A 26,041-nucleotide genomic window follows, 5' to 3' on the forward strand; every position below is an offset into this window, starting at 1 on the left:
CACATTTTAACTTTGCGAGATACATCTATTTTGGTTTCATCAGACCGTAACAGTTTTCCAAAACGCTTTTGGGAGATTTTTTCAGGCCTAGATGTTTTCTTTGGGAAAAATGCTTTTGTCTTGGAGTTGCAAAAAAAAAAAAAAAAAACCTTCTACAAACAAGGCTAAAGTCAGAGTGAAATCAATATCCAAAGGAGGAAGCTGTAACCTGATATCCAGGAAGCTAAACAAAAAAAAAAATCTGACTCAGTTACAACTAAAACAAAAAATATTGAATAAAAGGTGGATAATCTTATCTTACCACAGAAAAAGCAGAAATAAAACAAAATCAGAAAATATGGGGGGAAAAATAAGAGCCAGACGCTTCACAAGGGAATATTGTAAAATCAAACGCTACCCTTAACTCCACCTCTTCCGGGTAATTGAAGAGCCAAAAGAAGTGCATATTTTTATTTTACTTCCGGGGCTACACTGGAAGCATGGCAGCGACAAAACAACAGTTACTTTCAAGTTTTAAAAAAAAATTCATTTTAGTAAAGTAAGACTGATTAGGCTCTTAGAATTAGGCGATAGATTAACGGTGTAAAAAGCTAACAGCATAAACTAACGAATTAGCAATTCTCAGGAATATTCAAACAAGAATTAATTCTAAAAGGTAAGTGTGATTAAACTTTTGTGTTTCACGAACTTGGCTGTCTATTTTTCTGTTAAATTATATTACTGATGTAGGAAGGTTACTACTAATTCTTCAAAGATTTACTAAAACGGCTAACTAGAGCTCTTGAGTTAGCATTTCATTAGCATCTCTATGCATTTCAGTTCGTTTTTTTTAAACAAATTATTGAACACGTGTACAAACAAAACAAAAGCATAATTTTTGAGAGATGTTCGAAACAAAAACAACACAACCTACACAGATTTAATGATATATATTTTTAAGTTTATAGTATGTTTTCGATCAGACTACATCTGACATCAGTTATAAATAAAAATAAATATACCTGAAATGTTCTCAAAAATGTGACAAATTAGGGAATAAATACCGGCCAATTTTTACGTCTTTAAGTAAACGGGTGCTTTGCAGCCCTTAAAGGAGAGATCCACCTAAAAGAATCGTGATTGGGTGAGTATGATTGGTATATAAAAATGCATGTTGACTGAAATGGTGTAAGAGGTCAGTTTTACCAAGCAGTACAGCCAGTCAGAGGATTAGGATCTATTGTTTCTCCCCATATCCGAGTGTAAAAATATTTTCACAATATTTTGAGTACATTATTTAAAGCAGTATTCACACATTTTCTTGGTTGTAAAGTAGCTTTTGTTCGATATTAATAGAAGTTCCTTAGGTTTTCTTGTTCACTTGGAAATCTGTGGTGATAGAAAAAAAAAAACACTTCTTGTAACAGTTATCTTGGCTCACACATGTACCCCTGTTACATTTCAGAGTGTTCCTGGTCAGCTGATTATGGAAGCCTTAGACGAATATTTGGGCCTTCCTGTGGTCCCGGAGGATGAAAGCGACTCCTCAGACTGCAGCTCAAGAAAAAGACACAAATCAAAACTCCCACTGGCCGAATCAAAACGCCCACTGGCCAAACCTATGTGTGTAGGTGAGAAGTTTAGCATGCAGTTTAGCATGCTACATCATTTCCAGTGCACACCAAATGTTCATATCTCGGAGTCAAAATTGGTCAACAGATGCATAACAATGAAATATAATACCAAAAATTAGATTGTTTTGGTAATTTAGGTAGAAACCTGAAACTCATATATAGATGAGTGATGTAAATCAAGTGTTTACTTCTGTAAATTCTAATGATTAGGACTTACAAATATACTTGCATGTAGAATTATAAAATTCTAGACTAGGGTTGCGCAATCCATCCATCCATCCATTTTCTTGCACCCTTGTCCCTTAATGGGGTCGGGAGGGTTGCTGGTGCCCATCTCCAGCTAATGTTCTGGGCGAGAGGCGGGGTCACCCTGGACAGGTCGCCAGTCTGTCGCAGGGTTGCGCAATATATTGCAAATTTATTTATCACTGTACAAAGTATGCATATTGTAAAAAGAACTGCTTGCACCGATACAGGTATTGGTTAACTATTTAGTTCAAATGCTTCTAGCCTCTCTGTTTCTGAAATTAATTTGGTGACACTTCCTGTTAAATGCAGCATGCGGAGAGATGATAAGAAGGTTAAATCATTAGGAAATAACTAACTTATTTCATCATCAGCAGATCTCAGCAAGAAGGCAATTTTTTTCAATAAAACATTTAATTAAATTTTTTCCCCATGCCTGTTCAGACTGCTCATTATCTGAAACAAAAGTTATTGCTGGAGAGTGTTCAGAGAAAAATAAATACATGAATTATAATGTGAAATTAGTTCATATAATTCTTTGTAAAAAATAGTTTTTTTAACTGCTAATATAAAAAAAAAAAAAGTTCTGCTAGTAGTGCATACGTTGTAAAACCTGGATTTTGTTTTTCCTTTCTGAAATTCTCAGAGGCACACGTTGAAAGTGGCTTTCACAAGACGTGCAGGATTTGTCTTGAGCACGTCCGAGAAGCAATGCTGCACCACAGATGGCAGGAGGCTGCAGACTACATGGCCAGTTACACCCAGGTATTACAGGACAGAAATAAAGTCGAGGCACAGCCACATAAAGAGGTAGGTTGGCTGGTTTTTAATTATTCCAACATTTTTAAGATCTTCATGCAAGTTTCACTCGTGTTTGGGATTTGTGTTGATTCCTTTCACACTTTGTTGCAGCTCGTTTGGAGAATGAGCACTGAGATCCTTCACAATCTCCCCAACACAACAGTGAAAGACTACAACATCATATATGAACGAATGAAACACTCGGGATTTAAACATTATCTGATGGTGTGTGTGTGTGCTAGCAAACCTCAGTGCAGACATTTCCTTTTGTGCTGCGATTTTATGACCTATTTATGTCTTTGTTGCATTAGATTTGCCTGGAACATTCTTTCCACCTGATGCTCCACGGCGACATCGAAGCTGCAAAGCATCAGGTTTCCATGGCTGAGAGCTGGAGGCACGGGAAAGAGTCGGTTTCTCAGCTTCAGCGCATTAGACTGATCCAGGCCTACAGGAGTTTGCTGGATTACATAATGTGGTGTGAAAAAAAGTCAACACTCTCCAAAGACAGTAAGGCCACACTTGACCTCACACCATTAAAGGCATCCATTATTTATCAGATTCCTCTCTGAGACTTTTCCAAGTCTTTATGTAGTGTTACACTGCCCCCTAAGGGGCAAACAGAGATAATGCATGTCCATGGGAGACCTAACTTTGGAAAAACTGTTTATGTTGCAACTTGATTAGTTTCCTAATATCTGTGCTGGGTTTTTTTTTAGACTCTTTTGAATCTGACAGCCAAGGAATGCACACCTTCTTCAGACTTGCCTCTACAAATCTTCAAGAAATTTTGAAAAATCCAGGAGTTTGGGATCCCTTCATTCTTTGTTATGTTGAGGTCAGCACTGATTCAAACACTCTGAAAGGAAGGAGAAGGCTTGTGTTTGGAAATATGGATATTTTCTGCAGGCATATCATATATTGTTAAACCAATAATCCTTTTTTTCAATTTCATGTAATCTTTATTGACTTTAACCATGGTATACTATGGCTATATGCAGTGAAATAATGTAATGCACAAAATGGACTCAAATCCATTTATCTTTTAAATGGAGGTATATATATCTTGTATGTTTTTGTATGTACACAACTTTTTAAACATATTTTAGCATATTCTCAGTGTTAATCAGTGTAAAGAAACGTAGCAGCCTCCTGTCTGTGACTTTACCAGATGCTGGAGTTTTATGGAGACAACGAAGAGGCTCAGAAAGTCCTGAACCACTACGCGTATGACAACAGCTTTCCCCCAAATCCCAACGCGCACGTCTACCTGTACCAGTTCTTAAAGCGACACGACACTCCTGACAAAAAGCTGATGAAAGTGTTGAAGGTATAACGCATTATTTAATAATAATAATAATAATAATAATAATAATAATAATATTCCCCATATGACTTTTGTCCTCTATTTAATAAGAAAAAAAAAGATGTAATATTTTTGTATTGTACTGTAGCACCTGCATGTGTTAGTGCCAAGCCATGAACTGATGTTGACCTACAGCTGCCTCTTGCTTCAGTCAGGTAAAAGCAGATTGTTTTTCCAATAAATGTGGAATGAATAAGAAAACGGATGGAATCACCGAAATATCTCTCATCTTTCCACAGCTTGTCTACTTAAGCATAAGTAAGCATGTGCTTGTCTTTTTATTTTTAAAGAGAAACAAAGTCATACCCAGAAGGCTTTAGGAGTCCTCCTCGACATGCTCGACTTCCAGTGCTGGAGGAGCAACCTGGACGTTTGGAAGTGTTTACACGCCGTCATTCACCAGCTGCTGCAACGGTACGCGCACATCCTTGGACGGAAATGAGATTTCTAATCAGAAATTTCCTGCACTGCAACTGATTGACTTGTGCTAAATAACACCAGGGAGGAATGGGCGACTTCAGTCCAGATGCAGATGGCTCTAAGGAACAACTGGTGGCCCGCTCTGCATTTCACGAGCTTCCATGCAAAGAAAGACTTGGAGGAGAACAGCGAGCTTTTCGAGGTGAAGGCGTCACTGGTAGAAATCCTCTGTCCAGGTTAGTGGGTCACTGTTTCGAGTGGACTTTACTTGTTCTGACACTTTTCTTTTTCTTTATAGTTGTTAATACACGTGGAGCATTCATTTATTTATTATAAACCTTATATAAGATTTAGTCTAAAGTATTTATTCACACCTAACTTATTTGTTGGTTCTTTAAAACAGTAAATTCAACATATGAATGCCACAACATGTTTTACTCACATTTCTGGTAATTAGTAAGTCGGTAAGTGATATATTTAATTAAATTGAGATGAGATAAGTGTTCACTTCTTCCTACTCCTTTTCAAACAGAGAAATAGTGGCAAGCTAATTATTTTGTTCTTGGTTATGTATGCACATGTTTTCTCTTGTCCTTCTGGTTTTCTTTGTTTTTAAAAACCAGTTTTGAAATGAATAAGTAAACATTTAACCTTTTAGTCTGGAATTTAATTTTCTGATAAAAGTGTAGAAGAATAAAGATTTATCTACTTTAGCGTTTATCTATTTGTCAGTGTAGCGTTTTTACACTGATTTATGTTAAATTTACATGCTTCGTCTTTTAATTTGCCACCACTTGTTTTACCCATCACTATTGATTGAATTCATATTTTTGATGGAAGTATATAATAAAAATATTCCAGAATGCAGTTAATGTACTACATGTGCTCTAGATCTACTTTTCATTGGTTTGTTTCTCTCTCCGCAGGTCGATCTTCGCGGTACACCGCTGAGATGCAGATGCTGACCAGTTAAATGATTTTGTGTTGCAGTAATTATGTCTTGTGCCCTGAAATATTTTTAATCTTGCAATAAATAGGAATATCCACTATGTGGAGCTGTTGTTCTGTTTTTGTGTATTAGAATTTGTACATTTTATTTCAACCGAGAAGCTGTAAAAGTGAGCCCTTACATGATCCTTTTTCTAGCTTTTATGTTAACGCGTGTCTGACTTGGAGTGAGGCTTTAGCGTCAATAATTAATTCTTATGTCACACAGAAGCAGCAGTTTTCACACTGTAATATTTATTTCTTTAGGTACGTGATATACATGTAGCTACATGTAGTGTGACAGGTGGTTGAAGTTTTCTAATAAAGCTAATTCATTGTCATGACAAACTGTCAACATGATTACTTTAAAAATCTCACAGCATTTTCTCTGCTGATCTTGAGAAATAAATACATTGTAATTTTATCAATCCGATGTCTGGAACAATTCATTTTTTGAGTGCGCATGATTCTCCCTTTCAGATTTCATTCTTTCCTCACTTGCATCCATGAAAAGAAGGTTTAATTTAGCAAGTATACCTGTGTTTATATTAATAAGAAGAGCCAGTGTTTTTAGTGATTCTGTGTTGGTTCGCTGCAACTTTAGTGAAGCAGCAGCAGCTCAGTCAGGCGTGCTCAATGTGTTGCAGTTGTTACATAAACCGAAGCCCAAAGCGTTTGCCCGACAACAGGAGCAGCTGGAAGAGGCATCTGGGAATACGCGACACATGTTTAATCATTCACAACTCTGGGACCAACGAGGACTAATGGACTAATCAAGAGCAGAGTTCTGGATCCTGCTCCAGATTTTCCACTTTTAGAGTTAATTTGGTTCACAGCAGCCGAGAGCGATGGAGTGCTTCTCGTGTAGGGTTCTCCTCACATGCCATCTTATTTAAAGCATCTTGGGGTTTTGATTTCTTCCAGATCGCAACAGTTTGATTAACTGTCTGCCTTTAGAGGTTGATGCAACCCTCATGCAGCTTGGGACCACAGAGAGTTGAAAACAATAGAGCATGTACTCGATGACCCTTGTTGCTTCCAGAAGCAGCTGCTCGTGTCCGTGGTGGGTCGTTTTGGATCCTACTTGTGTTGATAATGTGTGTCGATTAGCGATTTTAAACACTAATGCGTTGCTATTATCTTGTGAATAATATTGCGGCAGAAAACAAAGATTAAGGCTGATGTTTAAGGTAGATATGCAAAGGAAGCAAGTTAGTGAAATCAATGCAAAATGTCTTAAACATGCAGCGTAGTCAGTTCTGCTGACATGTTGCGTCACAGGAATGCAGCCGGCGAAGTACTGGCTTTCTGACTAGTAATATAATCTAGAGTATGTCATTTGTACTCTAGATTATATTTATCTATGTAGGTATTGTGGAGGTCAAGGCACGTTATCTCCTGGTGAGACGTGGTGGTTGTAGCAGCAGTATTCTGTGGTGATACTTTTTGAAACATGACAGGCAAGCTGGTCAAGGTTTATGGGAGCATCTAGTCATCCATCCATTTTTAATAATTAGATTCAATTCCTGTTGTATTTAAATTGAAATGAGTTTTTTCTTTGTTTTGAATAGAGGCTCTAATTGATCAGGTTTAGTGTCCTGACCAGGCGTTTGCTTACTTTTTTTCAGAATGAAACCTCCACATAGTTTTTGAAGAAGTTTCTCTGGACACAACGAAAATGTTCTGACCTCAAACACGGCATTGCAAGACAAATAAAACGCATTGTAATTGTTGTGGGGAGCCAGATGACCTTTTGGAAAAGTTTTGTCATCAGACATCAGACTGTAAACATCTCTTTCCTCACATCCGTGACCCGAGAAACAATCAGAGGAAATTATTTTGACTGTTGCTTCGGTTCTTTAACTGCACCCTGTGGGACAGAGAAGGATTACTGAAGGATCTTTTTGGCTTTGTGACCTGAAGCCTGTTATTCTCATTAGCCTCTCGTTGTAATGTGAAGATAAACATCACTGGAAATATACAGAGTCCTGTGAAAAGCATTTGCTCCTTTGAAGATTTATTTTAGATGAAGATAACCTTTAATAACCTCAGGATTTCCACCTCTGAATCACTCGAAACAAACATAAAAAGCAATTATGGCCTAGCCAAAGCCCAGACTTTAATTGAAATGCTTTTAATAGTTGAATGAGGTTGAATGTGGCTCAATTATAAAAAATCCACAAAGAAGATTTGGTCAAAATTCCTCCAAATTAAATCAATACTTGATCTCAGCTGTTATTGCCAAAGGCGGCACAACTCGTGTTTTAAGGGAAAGTTATTTCTTCACATTGGGTCATGTTGGTTTCTAAAGCAAGAAAATCATAATTTAAGCTTAAAAACATCTGTAAGGAGGCATAACATTAACACAAAACATTCAGAATAATACACACATTTATTTTGAACCAGTAGATCAAACCAAAAATAAGAAAAATATATATATATATCAACATTTGTGGCCCTTTGGACTTAATTTCCGTGGAAATATTTTTTTAGATGCATCATAACTTTCCTTGAGTAACCATAGAAACTATATTACCATCCAAAGAAAAGAGGCTGTTTTTAGAATCTGACCTCTGATTTTTGGTTTTACAAGTTTTACACGTGTAGCAGAGGGAGGGACTTCTGTGCTGCTTCCAGTGAACAGGCAGGTCAACTGGTTGCACTGGTTTAAGTTTTCAGTTTGCGTGGGATGAAGGAGGCGTTCACGTTAATGCTGATTAGTGACTCGTACTCTTTGTAAAATCCTTCAGGAGAGGTGTCTTAATGCGGCCTCGTTGAGACAACTTTAATCAGACCTTAAAAAGCCTAAAATTTTCACATTTTGTCACATTACAACTACAAGTTGCAGTATCCTTCACCGACATTTTATGTGATAACCAAACACAAAGTATAGCATAAAAATGGAAGGAAAAAAAAAAAGGAAGAGGGAGTCTCATTAAAAGTTTTCACAGACTAAAAATGTGGAATAAGATGCGCTGCCCACATGAGACCAAATTCAGGAGAAACCTTGAAAAGAAAATCTAGTAAAGACCACAAAAGACTTGAAACTAGGGTGAAGGTTCATCTTTCAATCCCCCTAAATGTGGAGCTAGAACTGCAACTAGATCATAGTAAGTTCATATGTTAGGGTGACCTAGTCAAAGCACATACTCATATCCACCTAAAAATGTGTGTTGTAGAAAAATACGTTGGTAGACGCATCAAACTAACTAGGCTTGAGCTAAATATGGAAAGAAAAATGGAAAATGGTGTCAGATAATGTACGTATCTGGTAGAGAACGACCCCAAAATTCTTGACGTATGGAATAATAAACAAAACTGCAAATTTAGATTTTCATTTATGGCCAATTTTGAAAACCAGTTATCCTACTTTTTCTAGTTATGCGCTACTTTGTGTTGACTTACGACATAAACTCCCAATAAAATACCTTAAATTTGTTCTTTTAAATACAGACAGCGCTGCGTGTTTGTGTCATTTGTCATCGTCTCAGTTTGCAGACGGGACGCGTTTTTCTGCAAAGAAAAACAAACAATGTTGCCAGGAATGTTTCGGTCCTGTGCTTGATGTCTTGGGCGATTCTTTCCTTTCTGCATTGGACAGAAATTGAGTGTTTCTCCTCTTTCAAACCTTCACTCTTGCTCATCTTGTAGAAGGATAGAAACGCTGAGCAGCTGGTCCCATGCAGGGTCTCGCTTGGTTGGTCTGCAGGGTGCCAAGGATTTTTAACCTAAAATCCAGACTTTCCACAGCGAGTGACATTGTGCAACATCTCAGTAACTCTGCACGACATTTCTGTGAGTGTGGGGAGGGGGGAGGGGAGTATTGGTTCAGAGGGTGAAAAAAAAGAAAGAGAGAGAGAGAAACTGTGATAACTCAGCCATGCAATTTGGACTTAACATACTGATGTGTTCACTAGTGCAGCATCCTACAAGCTGGAGGAAGATAAGACAGGAGGCTGCAGTCAGCATACGACAACAGATCAAACAAATAAATAAACAGGATTTAAAAAATGCATGAATGCAAATCCCACAAAAGTCAGCTTTAAGTCTTATTTTTTTCTAAGATGATTTCGGTGCATTTCAGCCAAACCTACGATGGCCTATTTGTACACGGGGTTTCTTTTTTTTTTTTTTTTAAATACTTGCAGCTGTTGAGACAAAAATGCTTGAGGGATGTTCTGTTTTGTGAAACATCATGGAGGCAAAGAAGAAAAATATATGCATATCCTCTGAAAAATTTCCTCTCCATTCTGTCTGCGAAGTTGAAAGTGACAACTGCAGTACCTTTGTTCTCAGAGACGCAAAATAGCTTTCAATAATATATTAGGAAGAATAATAAAAAAGTGTGTTAGCTGCTTTCTGCTCAGCTGTGTATGTTCCAGGTCCTCTAGCCGTTTTTTTGTGCTGTGCACCAGCTATGAGGGAAAAAAAAAATCAAACTAGTGAATACCAACTGATCCTCTTGACTTGTAAAAGCGCTCCACTTATCAAGCATAAAGTCAATTCTTAGCCCTGGAATAAATGTCTTATTCCTCCACATGCATCATCATCATCCAATCCTAACCGGACAATTACTTGCACAGGACACATTCCTTGTATCTTTCTACATGCAAACAGCAATGTAATGACTCAGGCATGCAAAGCGCCTTGACCAACAGAGTGTTCACCTGAGGCGACGGGGGTGGAGATTTAATTTCTTGAGTGCCCCCTTGTGATAAATTGCAATCCAAATGTGACTTTCCTTCAGGCTCTGTGGAGGCCAGCCAAGTGGAGCACAAGTGGAAAATAAAAGCGAGTATTCAGAAGAATGGGGGGGTAAGGAAAGAAGAGACGAGACTTGGACGGGCATCAATTATTAAGTCGTGGATGACAGTCGTGACAGTACATCTGTATCACATCAGGGAGGAAATGTTTTAGTAAAGCCAAGTGCCACGCCGCTGCGAATATGAGACGAGTGTTTCGAGTTCTCGCTTCCGCCGTTGCGTTCGGATTGTAATAAAACCACGCGTTGAGTTTCAGGAGAATATTTTCTCATCGTGAAAGCTACGAGGAATGGGTTAAAACAAGTTGACGTGGAATGCAATTCAATCACGCGAGTTCAAAAACAGGGTTTTTCCAAGTTGATGAAGACCAAAGCCAGGAAGTGGGAAGCAGATGTTAGCAGAAAGTAATCAAAGTAACAAATGAATGAACATGTAGGGAATGATTAAATGGGAATGTCTTAATATGTCTCCGCTCTGAGAACCGGGAGAACATTTGGGACTTAGAAGTCTCATATGTCTGGAGAGGTTTTCATATCCGTTGAACCTTTTGGGATTTTCACACATTACAAGCACAAACTTTAATGTTTCATCTTGAGTTTTTATGTATTAGAATAATACAAAGTCCTGCATAGCTGTAAAACAGAAGGATAATGATAAATAGCTTTCCAAAACAAGCGTTTACAAATAAAAATCTGAAAATGTACCTAGGTATTTTAGCCCCCTTTACATTGATCCCCTTAAATAAAATCCAGTTAAACCAGTTGCCAGTTAAAACATCCTATTGTAAATACAGTTGTTGTGCACATGAGACCTTAGAGGTTTGCTAGAGAATATATTATGACATAAAAAGAACATGTTTTGATTATAAAACAATGTCCTATCTTACGCAAAAAGGATCGGTTACATTGAGGAAAAAACAGAAATGCACTTATTTATTCAAAGGTCAACAAGTATAATTACTACATATGGCATCAGTAAACTGGAATAAAAAAAAAAAAAGCCAGCGTTTTAACAGCAAAGAGCAGAATACAAGACGACATCCAAAGTTATGTCAACGTTTCCTGAACAGTCTCCACTAAAATCAACAATAGGTGTGGTGAACTCAAAATTAAGTCTTGTTTTATTAAACTGGGATTTGTGTAGGCTTTCAAACCAACAAAAACTTTCTCCCTGAGCCACAGAAAACACAACTTGTTCCTTTAAATACTCTAAGCCCAAATCCCTGTGTAAAAGTCAAACTTAACGTCTTAGCAGTGAAGAGCTGTTCTAAATATGTTAGCTATTGTCCATTTCCACAGAAGGCACTGCAGCTAATATATTGCAAAACTATAAATTAAAGTAGTAAAGTACACCTCCATTGTTGCTTGAAGCTCTTAGATGTTGACATTTGATTTTACCTGTTTTTATAAAAAAGAAAAAAAAAAAGAAATCCCTACATGCGGGAGATTAAAACGGCTTCTGAAGCCATCGCTCTTGTGAATGTTTACATGATGTCATCCTTTTATTCTGGCCCTTTCCTGTCACTGTACGCAGAGGCACAATGGCAGCAGTTTTCAGGAAACGTGTAATCTTTGATTTTCAATCTGTAATTTCATTTGGTGTCTGTTTTGCTTCATCCCCGTGTAATGGACATATTTACGCTGTTTGGCTTGTGATGTCATTCGTCAGCACGCACAAAAAGAACGTCGTGTTTATTCTACGCTTGTTCTGAAACTCTGCTTACGTGATACCAGGTAGGTGTCAGAGCCGAGCGATTCTCCAGAAAGCTGCAGGTTGGATCTCAGTGACTCATCTGAGTGTGTACTGTAGGAGCCCACTGACTCATCTGTATTTCTTTGTAATGAACACAAACCACTAAACAACAACGTCTGGCTGACCAAACGAAGCCTTGTTTTTGTCAGCAAACTCGGCCCGCAGGGGAGGGGGAGACTGAGAGTGGTTGGAAAATACTGGGAAGCCTGATGCGTTTTGGACTGATGTGGAAGCTGGAGTGGGTGACCAATCAGTCTATCTGTCTGTCTGTCTGTCTGTCTGTCTGTGTAGTTCTGCCTTTACTCATCCGTCTCTCTGTGACTTCCCCTCACCCACCACTGCGTCTGCCTGTTGCCAGGTGATGGAGATGGATTGGCTGTCATCAGTTAAAATCTGTCACGCAGATATTTAATGCGTAAAAGCTGATGGGTCACTTAATTGATCGGCAAAAAAGCTTTTAGCGCTCTGTGAACAAACCGTGAACTCTGGTAGATTAAAGCTCACCAGAACTTTGCCACGCAACTGCTTGAAAAAGAAGTGACACGACCCATTGTTTTCCCAAATGAAGTAGGGCAAATTATTTGGAATCAATCGGCATCATGCGAAAGTGAAAGACACACAGAGTGACAGTTTATGTTCTTGTTTCATGTTATATAATATCTTCATTTACTCCACTTTTTTCATATTGATAGTTATAATACAGTAATGACATTTTGCTCAGTACAAGGAGATAGATGCCTTTATTTTAGCAGAAGATGCTCTAGAGCAGGATATGATTATTTCATATCAATTGATATTGATAATAATTCGTTTTTTTGTTGTTTTAAGGAGGCAACCTTACTGTGTCTACTCAACAGGTTGTTGCTAGGTAACAGCAAGTTACTCAAAAGGTTGTTGCCAGGTAACCACAGAGTGTGTAAGTTTGTTGATTCCACTCACTTTGTTCAGCTGGCCTTGAGAGGTTCACCGGATGAGACCATCTTACATTCAGGCTTTTTGAAACATACTTAAAAATCAAATAACACTCACTTCTTCGTGTTGTAGAGCTACAAATCCAGAACTTGCATTCATCCTTCACACCGTAGTCTCAGTCAAACTTCCATTACTCACCAGGGAATCTGCACTGACAATCTGTATGTGTTAAAAATTGATTTGAAGGTGTTTTCATTGATTTTGAAATGGAGTAATGGTCATAGTCCAACCTAATATCTGATTGACTTTTACTCTTCAAGCCTATACTTCCACAAATTTGTTAAAAATGTATCCTGACTTTTAGTTGAACATCATTTGTTTGATTTTATTCATCCGTGTTTACATATTTCACGTTTTTTTTTTTCTGTGTGGTTCTATTGAATTTTTAACACTTCACACTTGTTTGTTTTATGAGTACTTTTTGGTGTTTTGGATTTTTTTAAATATCTGGTGCTTTCTTATTGACAGTTTCAATTAGTTCTACATTTATGACATTATTGAATAAAATTTCAGATTATTATTAATTATTTTATTTGCATAGTTTGAAAGGTTTTGGTGTGATGGTCATTTGCAGTGCTTATTGTTAAGGTTCGATTGAACTGAAAGTGCTGTATGGATGTGATGTAACGGATTTTTAAAATTGATTTTCTGAAAATGGGCAAATACTGTACATGTACAAAGACATAGTCTTATAATGAGGGAGCCAATTTAAGCTTTGCCACCTCAGCCGAGTCTGTCGGCTTGCAAACCTTTATTTCTGCTTCTTCTTTTGCATTCAAAAGGCTGCGATGGTGAGCTGCAAGCTGACATTTCGCTGCTGGCCTTTCTCTACGCTGGCCTTTAACTTAGCTGTTTTGTGTGTCTTTGTGCTGTGTTTAACTGTGTGTTAGGTCAGATTAACAAATGCTAAGGCCCTTAGCAGGCTGAATAACAGCATTAACCAGCAAACAATGGGACTGTGGGACTAAGCCCTTTTCCAACCTGTCTGACAGCTTGTAGCGTTGATGTCATCCTCTGACTCAGGCTGTTACCACCGCCGCTGCCACCCTGGACGTTTGGAGGCATGACATCACCAAATGACACATATCATTCTCCACTACTGCCTCTGTGCTTTCAGTTCAACGCTTTGTTCTTTCTCTCTAACTCCAGTCATTTGCATAATCATCAACTTTGCTGCACTGTGGGCTTCCACCTTATCATTCTGTGTGATCACAGAGGAGGAAGGGTATTGTACTTTGCTCATAGAAATGGAAAAATCTGGATTTTTGTCATTTTTGATTTGTTGTGTTTAATTGGGAGTTAGTAAATATAACACTACCTCATAAACTCAAACCATATTTTCAGATGGACCCTCATTATTAAATAAATAAAAAAAAACATAGGTTAATTAATTTTCCATTTTCTCTGGGTTTACATATGTCTAAATATATTTATCCATACATCAATACCCAAACACACTCATAAGGTTGTTTTCACTACATCATTGGTTTCAAAAACTCTTTAAGATTCCAGACTACAAAAGTCTTGTTGCCAACCTCTAAGTTGCTGGTTGACGCCCGCAAACATTGCCAATGAGATACTGAAGAAAGACTATAGTGGGAACAAGCAACTCTAACAGGTATTCTTGTGAATGACTCAGCATTAATCCTTAAAAACCTATAAAATTGTAGTTTTTGTAGATCTTCTCAATTGCTGGGTCTCCTCAGACAGTGGGCGTCATGGTTTTGGTTTTCAGAATAACGCTAAAAGATTGAAAAAGCATCAGTGTTTGTAGAAATTGTCAAATCACATTTAGTTACACCATTTTAGGTTTAAATGCAATTTCACGTGACGTCCACAGCTGCGAAATAACCCCTCTTCAAAAAGTAAAATTAAATTGTACCAATCCCTTTAAGACGATTTTACACGCTACAAATTTCCATTCGTAAAAATTAACATTCAGTGTATTTTTGTATCATTCTGTTCCCATTTTGGGCAGGACCAAAATGTTATATATTCATGTTTTATTGATACACATTTACACAAAGTTTCATCGTCCTGCTACCACTGAAATAATGTTTAAAAAATGACTTTATCAAATGTTAATGTTAGTGATGAGTCAGTAGAGACAATCAAAGGAGATATTCAGACCAAATGTAAATGATCCCCCTCCAGTATGGAAATGTAGAAGAAGACTGTTTTGCATATTAATTTGTATCTGATGTGTTGTTTTGGTTTAATGATCATCATGGAAACTTTGAAACTTTGAAACACTTTCAAGAGGACTTAAAAGTGTTGGAAATAAATATTTCAGGACTGATTTGCACAATGAAGTTCAACAAATTTCTACACAATCAAATTTGAAGGAATTATTTATTTTTGAAGGCAGACTTTGAAGTTTTACGTTTCTTTGCTTCCACTAAAGAACATCTGTTATACTTTGCTCTGGAAAGGCAGCAAAGGAACTATTCTGCTGTGTGAGGAAACTTTTCTCCTGCAAAAATCATCCATCTTTCACTTGGGATGTGGAGCGTTTTACCTTCCTGACGGCTTGTTTAGAGTTATACGGGGATGTTACCTTACAACTGAGGTCATGAATGCGATCTCAATTAAAACTTGCAGAGAAAAAAAACACAAGCTGCTAGACCAGATCTTTCTGTGATTTACTGACAGTTTGGACGTGGCCGTATTAAACCAGAGCAGTTCTGTTTGAATGCAGGACGACAGCTGCGAACGGAGGATAAAGCTCAGCCTCCTGTGGGAGAAACCATTCAGACCTAAAATGTCCTGGCTTCTGCACAGCCATGCAGCAGATGACCCTCCCACTGTCCTAGAAACTGTTGCTATTTAGACATGATTACCGTTGGGTGCAGAGAGAGTCATTGTTATTTATATTTTCTTATCTGTCAGTTGGGTTTATAGGCTTGGGGGGAGCAGAAACAACCGACAACCTGATGGTTGAAGCAGAGAAATTTGGGTTATGACCTCAGAAGCCCCCCCTCTAACCCCCCAGAAAAAGCAGATGAGCGTAAATATGCAGGGGCATCATCAAAAATCCCCAAGGGGATGATGCAGTTCCCCTTTGGGTTAAGGTCAGAGTTAAATCGAGATCCAACAGCGGGCTGAGTGAAATTATCTCGTCTTTTAGGGGTCATTTTCACACATTTAGTTAAAAGATTGATGAAAATCCCAAAAATGTGCAACAGATTTCCACTTCCTCACTGAGCTTATTCACCTTAAACGTGAGCACATGTTTAAATTATATGATTATACGAGCTGGATAATATTTAGTCGCTCCTTGGTGACCATGAGGATGAGTCACTGCTCCTCTGGCGAAGCGAACATGCCAACAGGAGCCCCTAACACAGAGCAGACTGCAGAAACGCACGAGCTGTTATGAGTTCAGAGATGGAGCTGTTATTGTTAAATGTAAACCGTCCCTGTCCTGTTAATCCGTCAAAACGGCAGACTTCCCCGCACACAGCCAACGCTCCCAGGAGAAACTTTGGTGTATATTTAGAACATGATTTTTCTTCTGACTTTGACTGCACACAACCGGTTTATTCGGCTAAATTTAGTTGTCCTTTACCCCCACCTGGAAACCCCCTGTCACACAGTTTCAGAGGCGGTGTAAACCACAAGATGACGTATGAAATGTGTTAAAACCGTTGTCCCCTTTGCACACAGTTCATAGATCTAAATACGTTGTCTGTTTTGACTCCCTGGCGCATTTCAGTAAGTTTGCATATAATTGAAATAGCAATTTATCTTAGTGATTCAATTCAAAAAGAGAAACTCCTATGGAAAAAAGCTCATATTAGCTACACTCACAAATATCTATGTATCACATAAATTACTTTATTCATCTATTTATTGTGTTGTAAATTTCTTAATCCTGGACATGAGTCCGAATTTTGTACCACAATTAAGCAAAATGGTATGACAATAAATAAAAAAAATTCTTCAATGCTTGAAAAATACACACTGAGTGATATTTTTAAAGTGATAATTGTAAGAATGATAACTAAGGTTGTCACTGTTGCTTTTGCACACTTTGTCCTTCCACTCAACTTTCCCTTGATATGCTTTTTGCGGAGGGTGTCAAGTCAGCAGTGTTCCCCATGGTTGTGAAAACCATAACGTTACAATTCTGTTCTTAAAATAGTTTTACATTGGTGTGGTGTAATGTTCCAATTCCCTGATAAACTGAATTTTTGGTACGCACTGGTTGTGAACCATAATAATTAAAATGACCAAAAATAAATATTGGAAATAAAACACTTGGTTTGATGAATCTAAATGAAACTCACTCTGATAAATAAATACATTTCCGGAAAAACTTATTAAAATCTGTTTGATGATCTGAAACATTTAAGTGAAAGATAAAACTTCACAAGAGAAACTAAAGACGCAGTAGACCGAAACTGACAAATAAAGCAAAAATGACTACGTTGGAAATCTTTCTGCTTTGCTGAAACTAATAATGAAGCTTAAGTTTTAAAAAAAAAAAACTTAGTCGGCCATCTTGAATGCAAAGTTCTTATAGATCCATTTTTTAAAATAGAAAATAGATCTATATATAGAAGCTATTAGTCCTAATTCCTGTTATTGTATAGTTTACAGACACTGATTAAACAGCTTAGTAGGTAAAAGAACAACTAAAGAAAACTAACTCCAGCTGACAAAAGGGAATTAAACTCTTAATGAAATGAAATAATAAAAGATAATATTTGAAGAAATATTAAACTTATGTTGGCCTACATCCTCCACCAGAATCTATTTGGAGTTGGCAGAGAGGATATTTCATGGCTGCAATCATCACTGCTAAACTCATGAATGTATTTAATTATTTGTTTTCTTTTTTACAAATGTAAAAAGCTACATGGTTATAAACAGGGTTAAGGGGAAAAGATTTATTCCCACAAAGAATTGTTGCAATTTAGAAAGAAATCTATACATCCACCCAAAAATGTCATTACTGTTTATGCTAAATAAGGATGCACACACTAATTTTTTTGGGGGTAATTTTTATTCATGAAACATTTTCTAAACATGGTCGTTTTTCTTCCATTGGTCATTATGTGCTACTCTGTGTTGGACCATGACAAGATTCCAGTAAAATACATTGAGATATAAATGTGCAATTTGACAAAATGTGAAAAAAGTTGAAAGGATAGAAATATTTTTGCAAATCACTTTAATGTTGAATCAACTCTTTGTGACCTCACTGTACCGAAAAGGAAGTCCGGGGCTTTCTCGGCGAACTGGTTTCGAACATGAAATACACGTCCAGTGGTGACACCCTGTGTTTTTAAATGCTTTCACTGTAGAGTAAACATTTAGACAGGAAATCAAATTTCCATCCAGTAAAATAAACAAAACAAAACAAACAAAAAAAACAAAACAAAAACACAACAGTGTGACAGCACTTCTGAGGGACACACCAGATTGTATTGACACACTGGGCTGACAGTTCTGTATTTTTTTGTTCAAGACAGTCAAGACATCTTTATTGAACTTTCACATTCAAATAAAGTGTCTTCTGACTCAAAATAAGATGTAAGAAAAAAAGATTAACAGTTCATCGAGAGGTTAGAGGTACTTTAAACTGTCTTGTTCCATGTTGTATGCTGAAAGTAGAAACTGATAAATATGCAGGAGGTGAAGAAGCAAAGGTCGACAGGCTGTTGAGTGTTTTGGCAGCGTCCCTCCTCGCCATCGCTGGACATGTTGCTTTTCAAGCTGTTGAGACTGCAGTGTGTCCATCTGTGCTGTTCCCTCCCAGAAGCAATCAGCAGCAGCGCTTTTCCATTTATTAAATCTTGAGCTTATGAAATGAGGTGAGAGATGGCGGTCCGGTGAATATTCAAGACTAAAACAGTAATTAGTAAATGGGGGGGAGGGCGAGTTGATTTGTAATTCAAACAGTCACATGTGCCCTGCTAAATGAATATATGCATGACGACTTGTTTCCAAGGTTACTTAAGGTTGAGAGTTTTCTGTGCCTCTGTGAATGTGACTCTGCATCTGCACCTTTGCTGAAGACAGGAAGTGGTTTGGATCTTTCATCTGGGCCAGCGAATGTCGCACTGCCATCAGTCACATTTTCCATGCCGAGCAACAACAAAAAAAAAAAAGCACGACCACATGACTGTGTTTCACATCAAGCTTTCACATTATCTAATGTGAGATACGCAAAACCGCACCCTGTCATGTTTTCCACTGTATGACATTTTATAAAAGGAAGACGGCTTTCTCGGTCCACATCAAGATCTTGCAAAAGAGATTCTGAAATGAGTTTTCTCTGAAATGATGAAAAGCTTTCATCAGCAGAAATCATTTTCACATCTACCTGTTCCCTGCTTCTCAAAGCAGCAGACTGCAGAGATTAGGAATAAAACTATGTTTTAGCATAATTTTGTGCTTTAAGCACAGATGATCATAACAGTGGAGGTAAAAACAAACAAACAAACAAAACATATGCAGCAAATACTGGATGCCTTGCTTCAACCCAAAAATAAATGTACCATGGATTAGTTTTCCACGCACAAACAAAATCAGTCCAGGATCAAACTTTATTAAAACCAGATAACATCCATCTATGCATAGTCAATACTTGCTTGTTCATGCATCCCTGGTAAGGATGTACACAAACGTCTGAAAATAAATCATTGTTGTGGAGAGTTTGTGACCCCACTCTTTGCTGCAGCTCTCCCTCAGTTAGTTTTTCAGATTTTCCTACGGCTCTCTGTTTATTTGGCTCAGTTTAGATTGTTTTAAATGTTTTCATTACTGCTCTGACTGTTGCTTTGGAAAAATTCAGATGAGGAATAATTTTACTTAAGACAATCTTTTGACTTTAACAGATGTCCACCTAACTTTAATGACAATTTCCCTGTTGTTACCATTTTGAAGATATGGGCCTCTGTCTCAAATTAAATAAAATAAAATTCAACTCAATTCAATTCAATTTATACTGCGTCAAATATTTATAATTCAAACAAACAGGAAGTCACAGGATACTTCCATTCCTAAACAGTCTTGTCATGTTGTTGACATCTTTTTTTTAATTACATTGTGCAGACGGATCAGTTTCAGAAAAGTTTTCATCCACATCAATCCGCACAAATCCACCCGTGTGTTGTTTTAAACATGCCAAGCCTACAGGGGGCAGTGTGGCGCAAACCTGAAACCTATGTCAGCCAATCAGATCGTTTCAAAACAACCACAACTTCCTGTTGGGAATTAAACGTGGTGCCAATAGGTTCATTTGTGTGGACACAGATATATAGGTTGAGCTACTTTTAAGTAGCCTATTAGAATAAAAAATTAACAAAACACAAGACAATGTCAAAGCAAGTTATGTGGATATATTTTCGTATTATTTTTCTCAGACTGTAATCTCTGTGTTGCAAACACAAATACTGAGTTTTCTCAAACCACCACTTTTGTCAGAATTTCTTTTTTTAAAATAAATAATTGTTTTTAGTTATATTAAACAGATGAAAAGCCACAAGGGTAGACCACAAAATACATGGGCAACAGGCTGCATAATTCAGGATGATAAAGCACAATAGTGTCGAAATAAACCCTTCTTTACTATGAGCATGCTAGCACTCTCACTGTGGGTGGGAGGAGTCCAAAGACATTACTGTTAAATGAATTGGTCCCTCTAAATTACATTGACATAAACATGGTCTCTGTGGAACCACAATCCAAATGTATCATCTCCAAAACCTTGTTCCCAACCTCTTTTATCGTTCCCTTGATTTGAGCGCAGTTAAATCAAATAATGACTTGTTTACACGGCTGGTAAGTATACAACAATTATGATAAATTCACCATAATTGAGTTAAGCATCCTGTCATCATTACTAATTAAAACACTACAATACAGACAACATTTACACTCCCAATTCATATCTGGGTAAATTAATCTCACAGCCGACAGATTGTTTTTCCTAGCGACAGAGTTAACAGGAGGCAGTTTTGCATAGAAATACATCATGTGTGCCTGAACAAACAAAGAGCACTTCTGGGAACCGGCTTGTTTTTTCACAAAACCTGTTTGCATCTGAAGTCTGTTTCATTATCAGAGACACAATATCATCAAAAGCTCCTGTTATTGGCTGTCAACCTCTAACGTAAAATGGTTTTCTTGGAAATTGCTGGTTAGCTGGCAAAGCCTCATTTTCTGGCTGTTGTAGAGCCAAATTCATATTTTTTGGTTTAAATTTACGACTGATATGAGATTAGACCAACGGTTGGGCGGAGGCAACCTGAAATACAGGGTGAGCTAGTTGAAGAGCTCAGTTCATAGAGCATCAATCAACCTGTTTAAAATTTAAATTTTATGTTGTTAATGATAACAAAACCCAGCAGTTAAGTGGTTTTTCATAACTTACTAAGAGAGATGAATCAAAAAATGTATAAAATATCATGATACCCTTTTGTAAAACACTTTAAAGTGAGATTAACAAACTTTTTCCCTCATCTCCATGTAGTTAGTAACAATATGATGAGGGGTGTTGAAATCTCTTACACCTCACTGGCTCCCCGCAGTCACAGCTAAGCAGCAGCTGACTTGTTTAGGGACAAGTCAGCTTTGCAGCTCGAGGTAATGATGTGGTGATGATGTGTGGTTTGTGTGCCCAGGCAGCAAGCTGCAGGACTCAAAAGCTCAAACAAGACTGATCATTTTGCGGACAAGAAAAGTAAGAAGGCGGAATATTGTTGTTGAATTCGAACCATTTATTCAGCCTAACATGGGATTAATACACTCAGTTTGTCCGCGGTCATTGCTTAAAAAAAAAAACAAAAAACAAAAAACTGTTATGCAAAGAGTTCTGACGCAGGTTTTATGCTGAGTGCTGAAGTCAGTGTTCTTAACGCACTTCCTGCTGTTTCTGGATATCACCATATCTACTTATGATTGGCCTGAGTGACCTCAGATGTAAGTCATCATTCTGGGTTTATGAAAGGTTTTACGAAGGAAACAACAATCTCAAACCGATTCTCCCTGAATTGTGCGGAACACTTTCCCTCCATTATTTGTACATTTATACGGATGTGTTTTTTAAGACTGAATTGCAACGTGTTATTTTTCCTCTTTGGCTGCTGTTTTTAGACCAGAGATACACTGATTCGATATTAAAATCTGTATTAGTCCTTATATGTATATTTTTATAAAACATTCTAGAGTATCGATGATAATGTTACCTGATCTGTAAGGGCAGATCTATCCTGTCTAATTCTATGATTTATGCTCTGAGCAAAGTCATGCTTTATTATTTATCATTTCACATATTTAGAATTTCTGAACTATTTGAAAGGTTCTGTTGTAGTTTTTACGTTTGAACAAGGCAGTGAACCTATTGTTTTTGTCAGTTTCTGATTCTTTATTATTTATTGTATATATCTTAATGGCACTGACTGAACAAATTAAAGTAGCATTGTTTTTACATGTTTGACCAAGCTTGTGAAGCTACTGGTGTATTTAAGTGTGCTGGATGGCTGCAAAGTAATAAAATAAATTTGTAGTCCAGTACATTTATGTTTGTGTTTTTAAAAAAAAGAAATGTTGTAAGTCCCAATCGCTAACGTTTGGCAATGACGCATTGAATGTGCCAGTTCAACACTATGAAGCTTACCAGAAATTCTACCGGAGAAATCCATCTCAATGGGAGAAAGCCCAGTCAGAGCCCTGAAGGGCGATGAGAATTGAGCGGAATTGCATGAGAAGACGATGGCATACCTAACAAGTCATAAATTGAAAATACTAACTGACTGCAACATAATAATATCGTAAACTAAGTTATGTCTCATTTGTTTGTTCTCTTTCTCTTTAACACATGGTGTAACAGGAGTCTTTGGAAATCCAATCATTGCCGATCAGCTGTGTCCATTTATAAATAACTACACAGTAAACTAATAATAGAAGCAATAACACATACCCTGCATGGTTTCAGGTTGCCAGAGGGGATAAATGGACTACTGGGGATTATTTTGGGGGACTGAGTCCAGCGGGACCCTTTCGCTGTAACACTGGTCCCATCATATGCGGCGGAGCAGTCAGCCAACTTGGCACTTACTCGACAGGGCTGTTGCCAAAAGACACCTACTTATTACAACTAATAATATTTCCTGCCTGTCCTGCTTACAGGTCAGTTGTGTTATCTTTCACAAGGGAGGCATTGTGTTTGGCTTCGTCGTGTTTTGACCTGTAGGATCACAGCAAATAATAAAGCGCAATGTATTTGTCACTTCAGAAAAAAAAAAGTCAATTGGTATTTTCAGACTTTTCAAATGAGTAAGTGTGGTGATGAAGTAGATTTCTGCTGTCTGTGATATAACTGTGACTCAGAGTGAAAAATAAGACATTGTGATATGAGGATATGAGGTGAGAATATGACATACATATAAACCACATTGACACAGCAACCTAAAAGTATAATTACCCCTAGTTTTTGTACTTTTCAACATGAAGAACAGTTTACTTGTTGCATTATGACTTCAATTAAATGTTTTTTCTTTTCTTCAAACAGTAAAGAAAATAAAGTCTTTGCCCCTTTATCCTTCCAGACTTTCACATCTTTGGTCTTTTCATGCTGCCAGCTTTCAGGTTCACACAGAAGCTGTCTGCCAACCGACCACGAGTCTCTTCGTATACCTCTTGACTGAAAGAATGTTCTCTAGCAATAACTGATCATCAGGCCAATCGGATCAGTGTATCTCTGGTCTAAAATGTAAGGAAATATAGATTGATAACTCCATTAAATGTATAGTCACAATAACTATGGTTTGATTTGGAGCCATAATCTAATTTTATAGACATAAACACACCAAAGGACATAAAAAAGACTGCAATATAACATTGAGAATAACAGACAATGAAATTGTATGCCATGTTGCATTGATGCTGTTTTTACTGGTTTTACTGGTATACCTTTCAGATAAACTTCATTTTTGTCATATTCACAAAGATTAACACAAATAAAAGCTTACAATATATTACTTGGTTTCATTTTTTTAATGGAAGAACTGAAATAAATCAACTTTTCATTGTTGTACATATTGTAAATCATTGAGATGCATTAATGTGGGCTGAAAAAGTTAACCTTTAATTTTTTTAAATGTGATGTCCATGGAAGCCCACTATTGGGAAATGTGATTCTTGACTCGTGTTTAGCAATCTTTATCTTTAATTTTTGAAAATTAGTTTCTGCTACTTCTCTTACAAACAATAAAAGGTTTGTGAATTGTGACCTAAAGAGAGCATTATTTTGAAAAGCTGGATTTAAATAAAACTAATTTGATTAGAAATGTGGGTTAGAAAGACATTAAAACGTGTTTCACAATTTGAATAAAAGTGGAATATGTTAAACAGGAGTCAAAGCATGATCAATCTTAGCAAATGTTCTGTAGAAACTCAGACTACTCGCACTAGAAACACACATCGCATCGAGATCACAACACGAAATGCTCAGCAGGGTTTAAAAAATGCCTGCGGCAAAACTTAAGGAATCAGCGGAGCAGGTTCAAATTTCTGTTCATGACTCAACTAAATGCAAATTATTGAACAGACAACTTGTCCATGACCAAACAGCATAGAGCACATTCAGTTTGCTGTGGTATATAACTCTGCTGCACCATTAAACAAAGGTTTAGAGGGGTGATGATGACATAACATTATACAGGATCATTTCATTGTAAAGGTGAATGTTAGCTTCTGTAGAGCTATTCGAATGGGAAAATGAAATAAATCTTCTGAGGAACAGTTTGAAACCAGGACGTCCCAGTTTGAAGTTGCCTGGTTCACCACCATAAGAGAGAGTTTATAATTATTTTAAGATCCTTCTGACCCTTTGAGACTAGGGTTTATTTGCTTGAGTAAGAAACATGGTCCACATGATACCCCTGAAATGGATCCCTACTTTGGGTCTCTACGTTTCCTCTTAAACTGCAGAAAAACTTGGATTTTTTTTTTTTTACTTTTGACAAGTTCAGCATGGAAATACCCAGTTAGAAAAAAACATAGTGGGGTGTTGCAGAGGTTTTTGAAGCTATTTTACCATCTGATTAATACTTCTGGGGAAGTGTGAGCCATCACGCTGCATAGACAAGAGTCTGTAAATAAAAATGTTAAATGTAGACGCCAGTGAGTATTTATAGCTTAGTGGTTTCCATTTTGCAAGCTAAATGCACTGACTAGGTATATTTAAGCTAATTAGTGGTTTACATGTGAATAGCCAAAAGGCAATTTATAAATAATTTCCAACTTTTTTAGTTCACTGCCTAGAAAGAAAGGAGGTACAATGGCTGGATACTGGGAAACTGGAACAATTTCTTTTCTGCTTTACATTACCTTAAAAGCAATAAACATCACACTCATAGTGCTTGGCAAAAATGTACCTAACATGAACTTCTACATATTTTGCTTTCTTCCAGCCTCAAAACCCCACTGTTTTTCATTAGAATTTTATATTATAGACCAGCATGAGGTAGGTCATAATTTATAAATACAAATCTGAAATGTGACCCCTTTACAGTAAAACCTAAAAATAAAACCCGCTCACTTAGTTATTAAAAAGAGTCCACCTGCTCTATAAAAAGTCTGCTGCTCTGTAAATGTTTTTGAGGTGTGTTAGAGAACACTAGTGGGGAAAAAAAGCATCATGAAGATCAAGAAATGCAACCTAAAGGTCAAGAATAAAGTATTGAAGAGGTTTAAAGCAAAGTTTGGTTAAAAAACTATATTCATTATCTCGTGATAAAAATTAGGGTTAGAGTTCACAACTATTAGTCATAGTCTCCACAAATCTTGAGTGTATGGCAGATTGTTGAAGAGGAAGCTGTTATTAAGTCATGCTAGGCATGGTTGGCCATTATGTGGTCAACTTGAAAATGATGGTAAAAGAAAATTAGCTTAAGTCATTTTTTACCCCTTAAAGAGAATATATTAATTACATCTTTTTGATTATTTTAAAGTCTAGCAGTCACAAAATGCATTTTTGGAGCTACAATCGAATAAAAAGTAAGTATTACTTATGGAAATGTAACTGAGTTGCTTTCACTTTCTTTTCAGATAAAAACAGCGGAAACAAGAAATTGTTACTGACCGTAACAATCCATTGAGGTGTGGGA

At 37.1% G+C, this 26,041-nt stretch overlaps 1 protein-coding gene across 1 annotated transcript; it reads left to right on the forward strand.

Annotated features, from left to right (window-relative positions):
- Nucleotides 1–440: 440 nt before the first annotated feature.
- taf1a (TATA box binding protein (TBP)-associated factor, RNA polymerase I, A) lies at nucleotides 441–5,861 on the forward strand. The gene is made up of 11 exons (XM_008397506.3): nucleotides 441–655; nucleotides 1,445–1,610; nucleotides 2,506–2,669; nucleotides 2,772–2,885; nucleotides 2,972–3,170; nucleotides 3,380–3,498; nucleotides 3,832–3,990; nucleotides 4,115–4,181; nucleotides 4,317–4,440; nucleotides 4,528–4,682; nucleotides 5,373–5,861. Exons 2-11 carry the CDS (start codon nucleotides 1,466–1,468, stop codon nucleotides 5,417–5,419), a joined length of 1,293 nt encoding a protein of 430 aa, XP_008395728.1. The 5' UTR covers nucleotides 441–655; nucleotides 1,445–1,465; the 3' UTR covers nucleotides 5,420–5,861.
- Nucleotides 5,862–26,041: the final 20,180 nt, after the last annotated feature.

This window comes from Poecilia reticulata, chromosome 21 (genome assembly GCF_904066995.2).
Source record: "Poecilia reticulata chromosome 21, P_reticulata-male-v2, whole genome shotgun sequence".
Classification (NCBI taxonomy): domain Eukaryota; kingdom Metazoa; phylum Chordata; class Actinopteri; order Cyprinodontiformes; family Poeciliidae; genus Poecilia; species Poecilia reticulata.

What these genes read in the sequence shown, in the direction of transcription:
- taf1a (XM_008397506.3), top strand. Translation starts at nt 1,466, where the DNA reads ATGGAAGCCTTAGACGAATATTTGGGCCTTCCTGTGGTCCCGGAGGAT. An exon ending in TCATTCTTTGTTATGTTGAG is followed by an intron (nt 3,499 to 3,831) that starts GTCAGCACTGAT and finishes TGACTTTACCAG; the next exon opens with ATGCTGGAGTTTTATGGAGA. An exon ending in CTGCCTCTTGCTTCAGTCAG is followed by an intron (nt 4,182 to 4,316) that starts GTAAAAGCAGAT and finishes TTATTTTTAAAG; the next exon opens with AGAAACAAAGTCATACCCAG.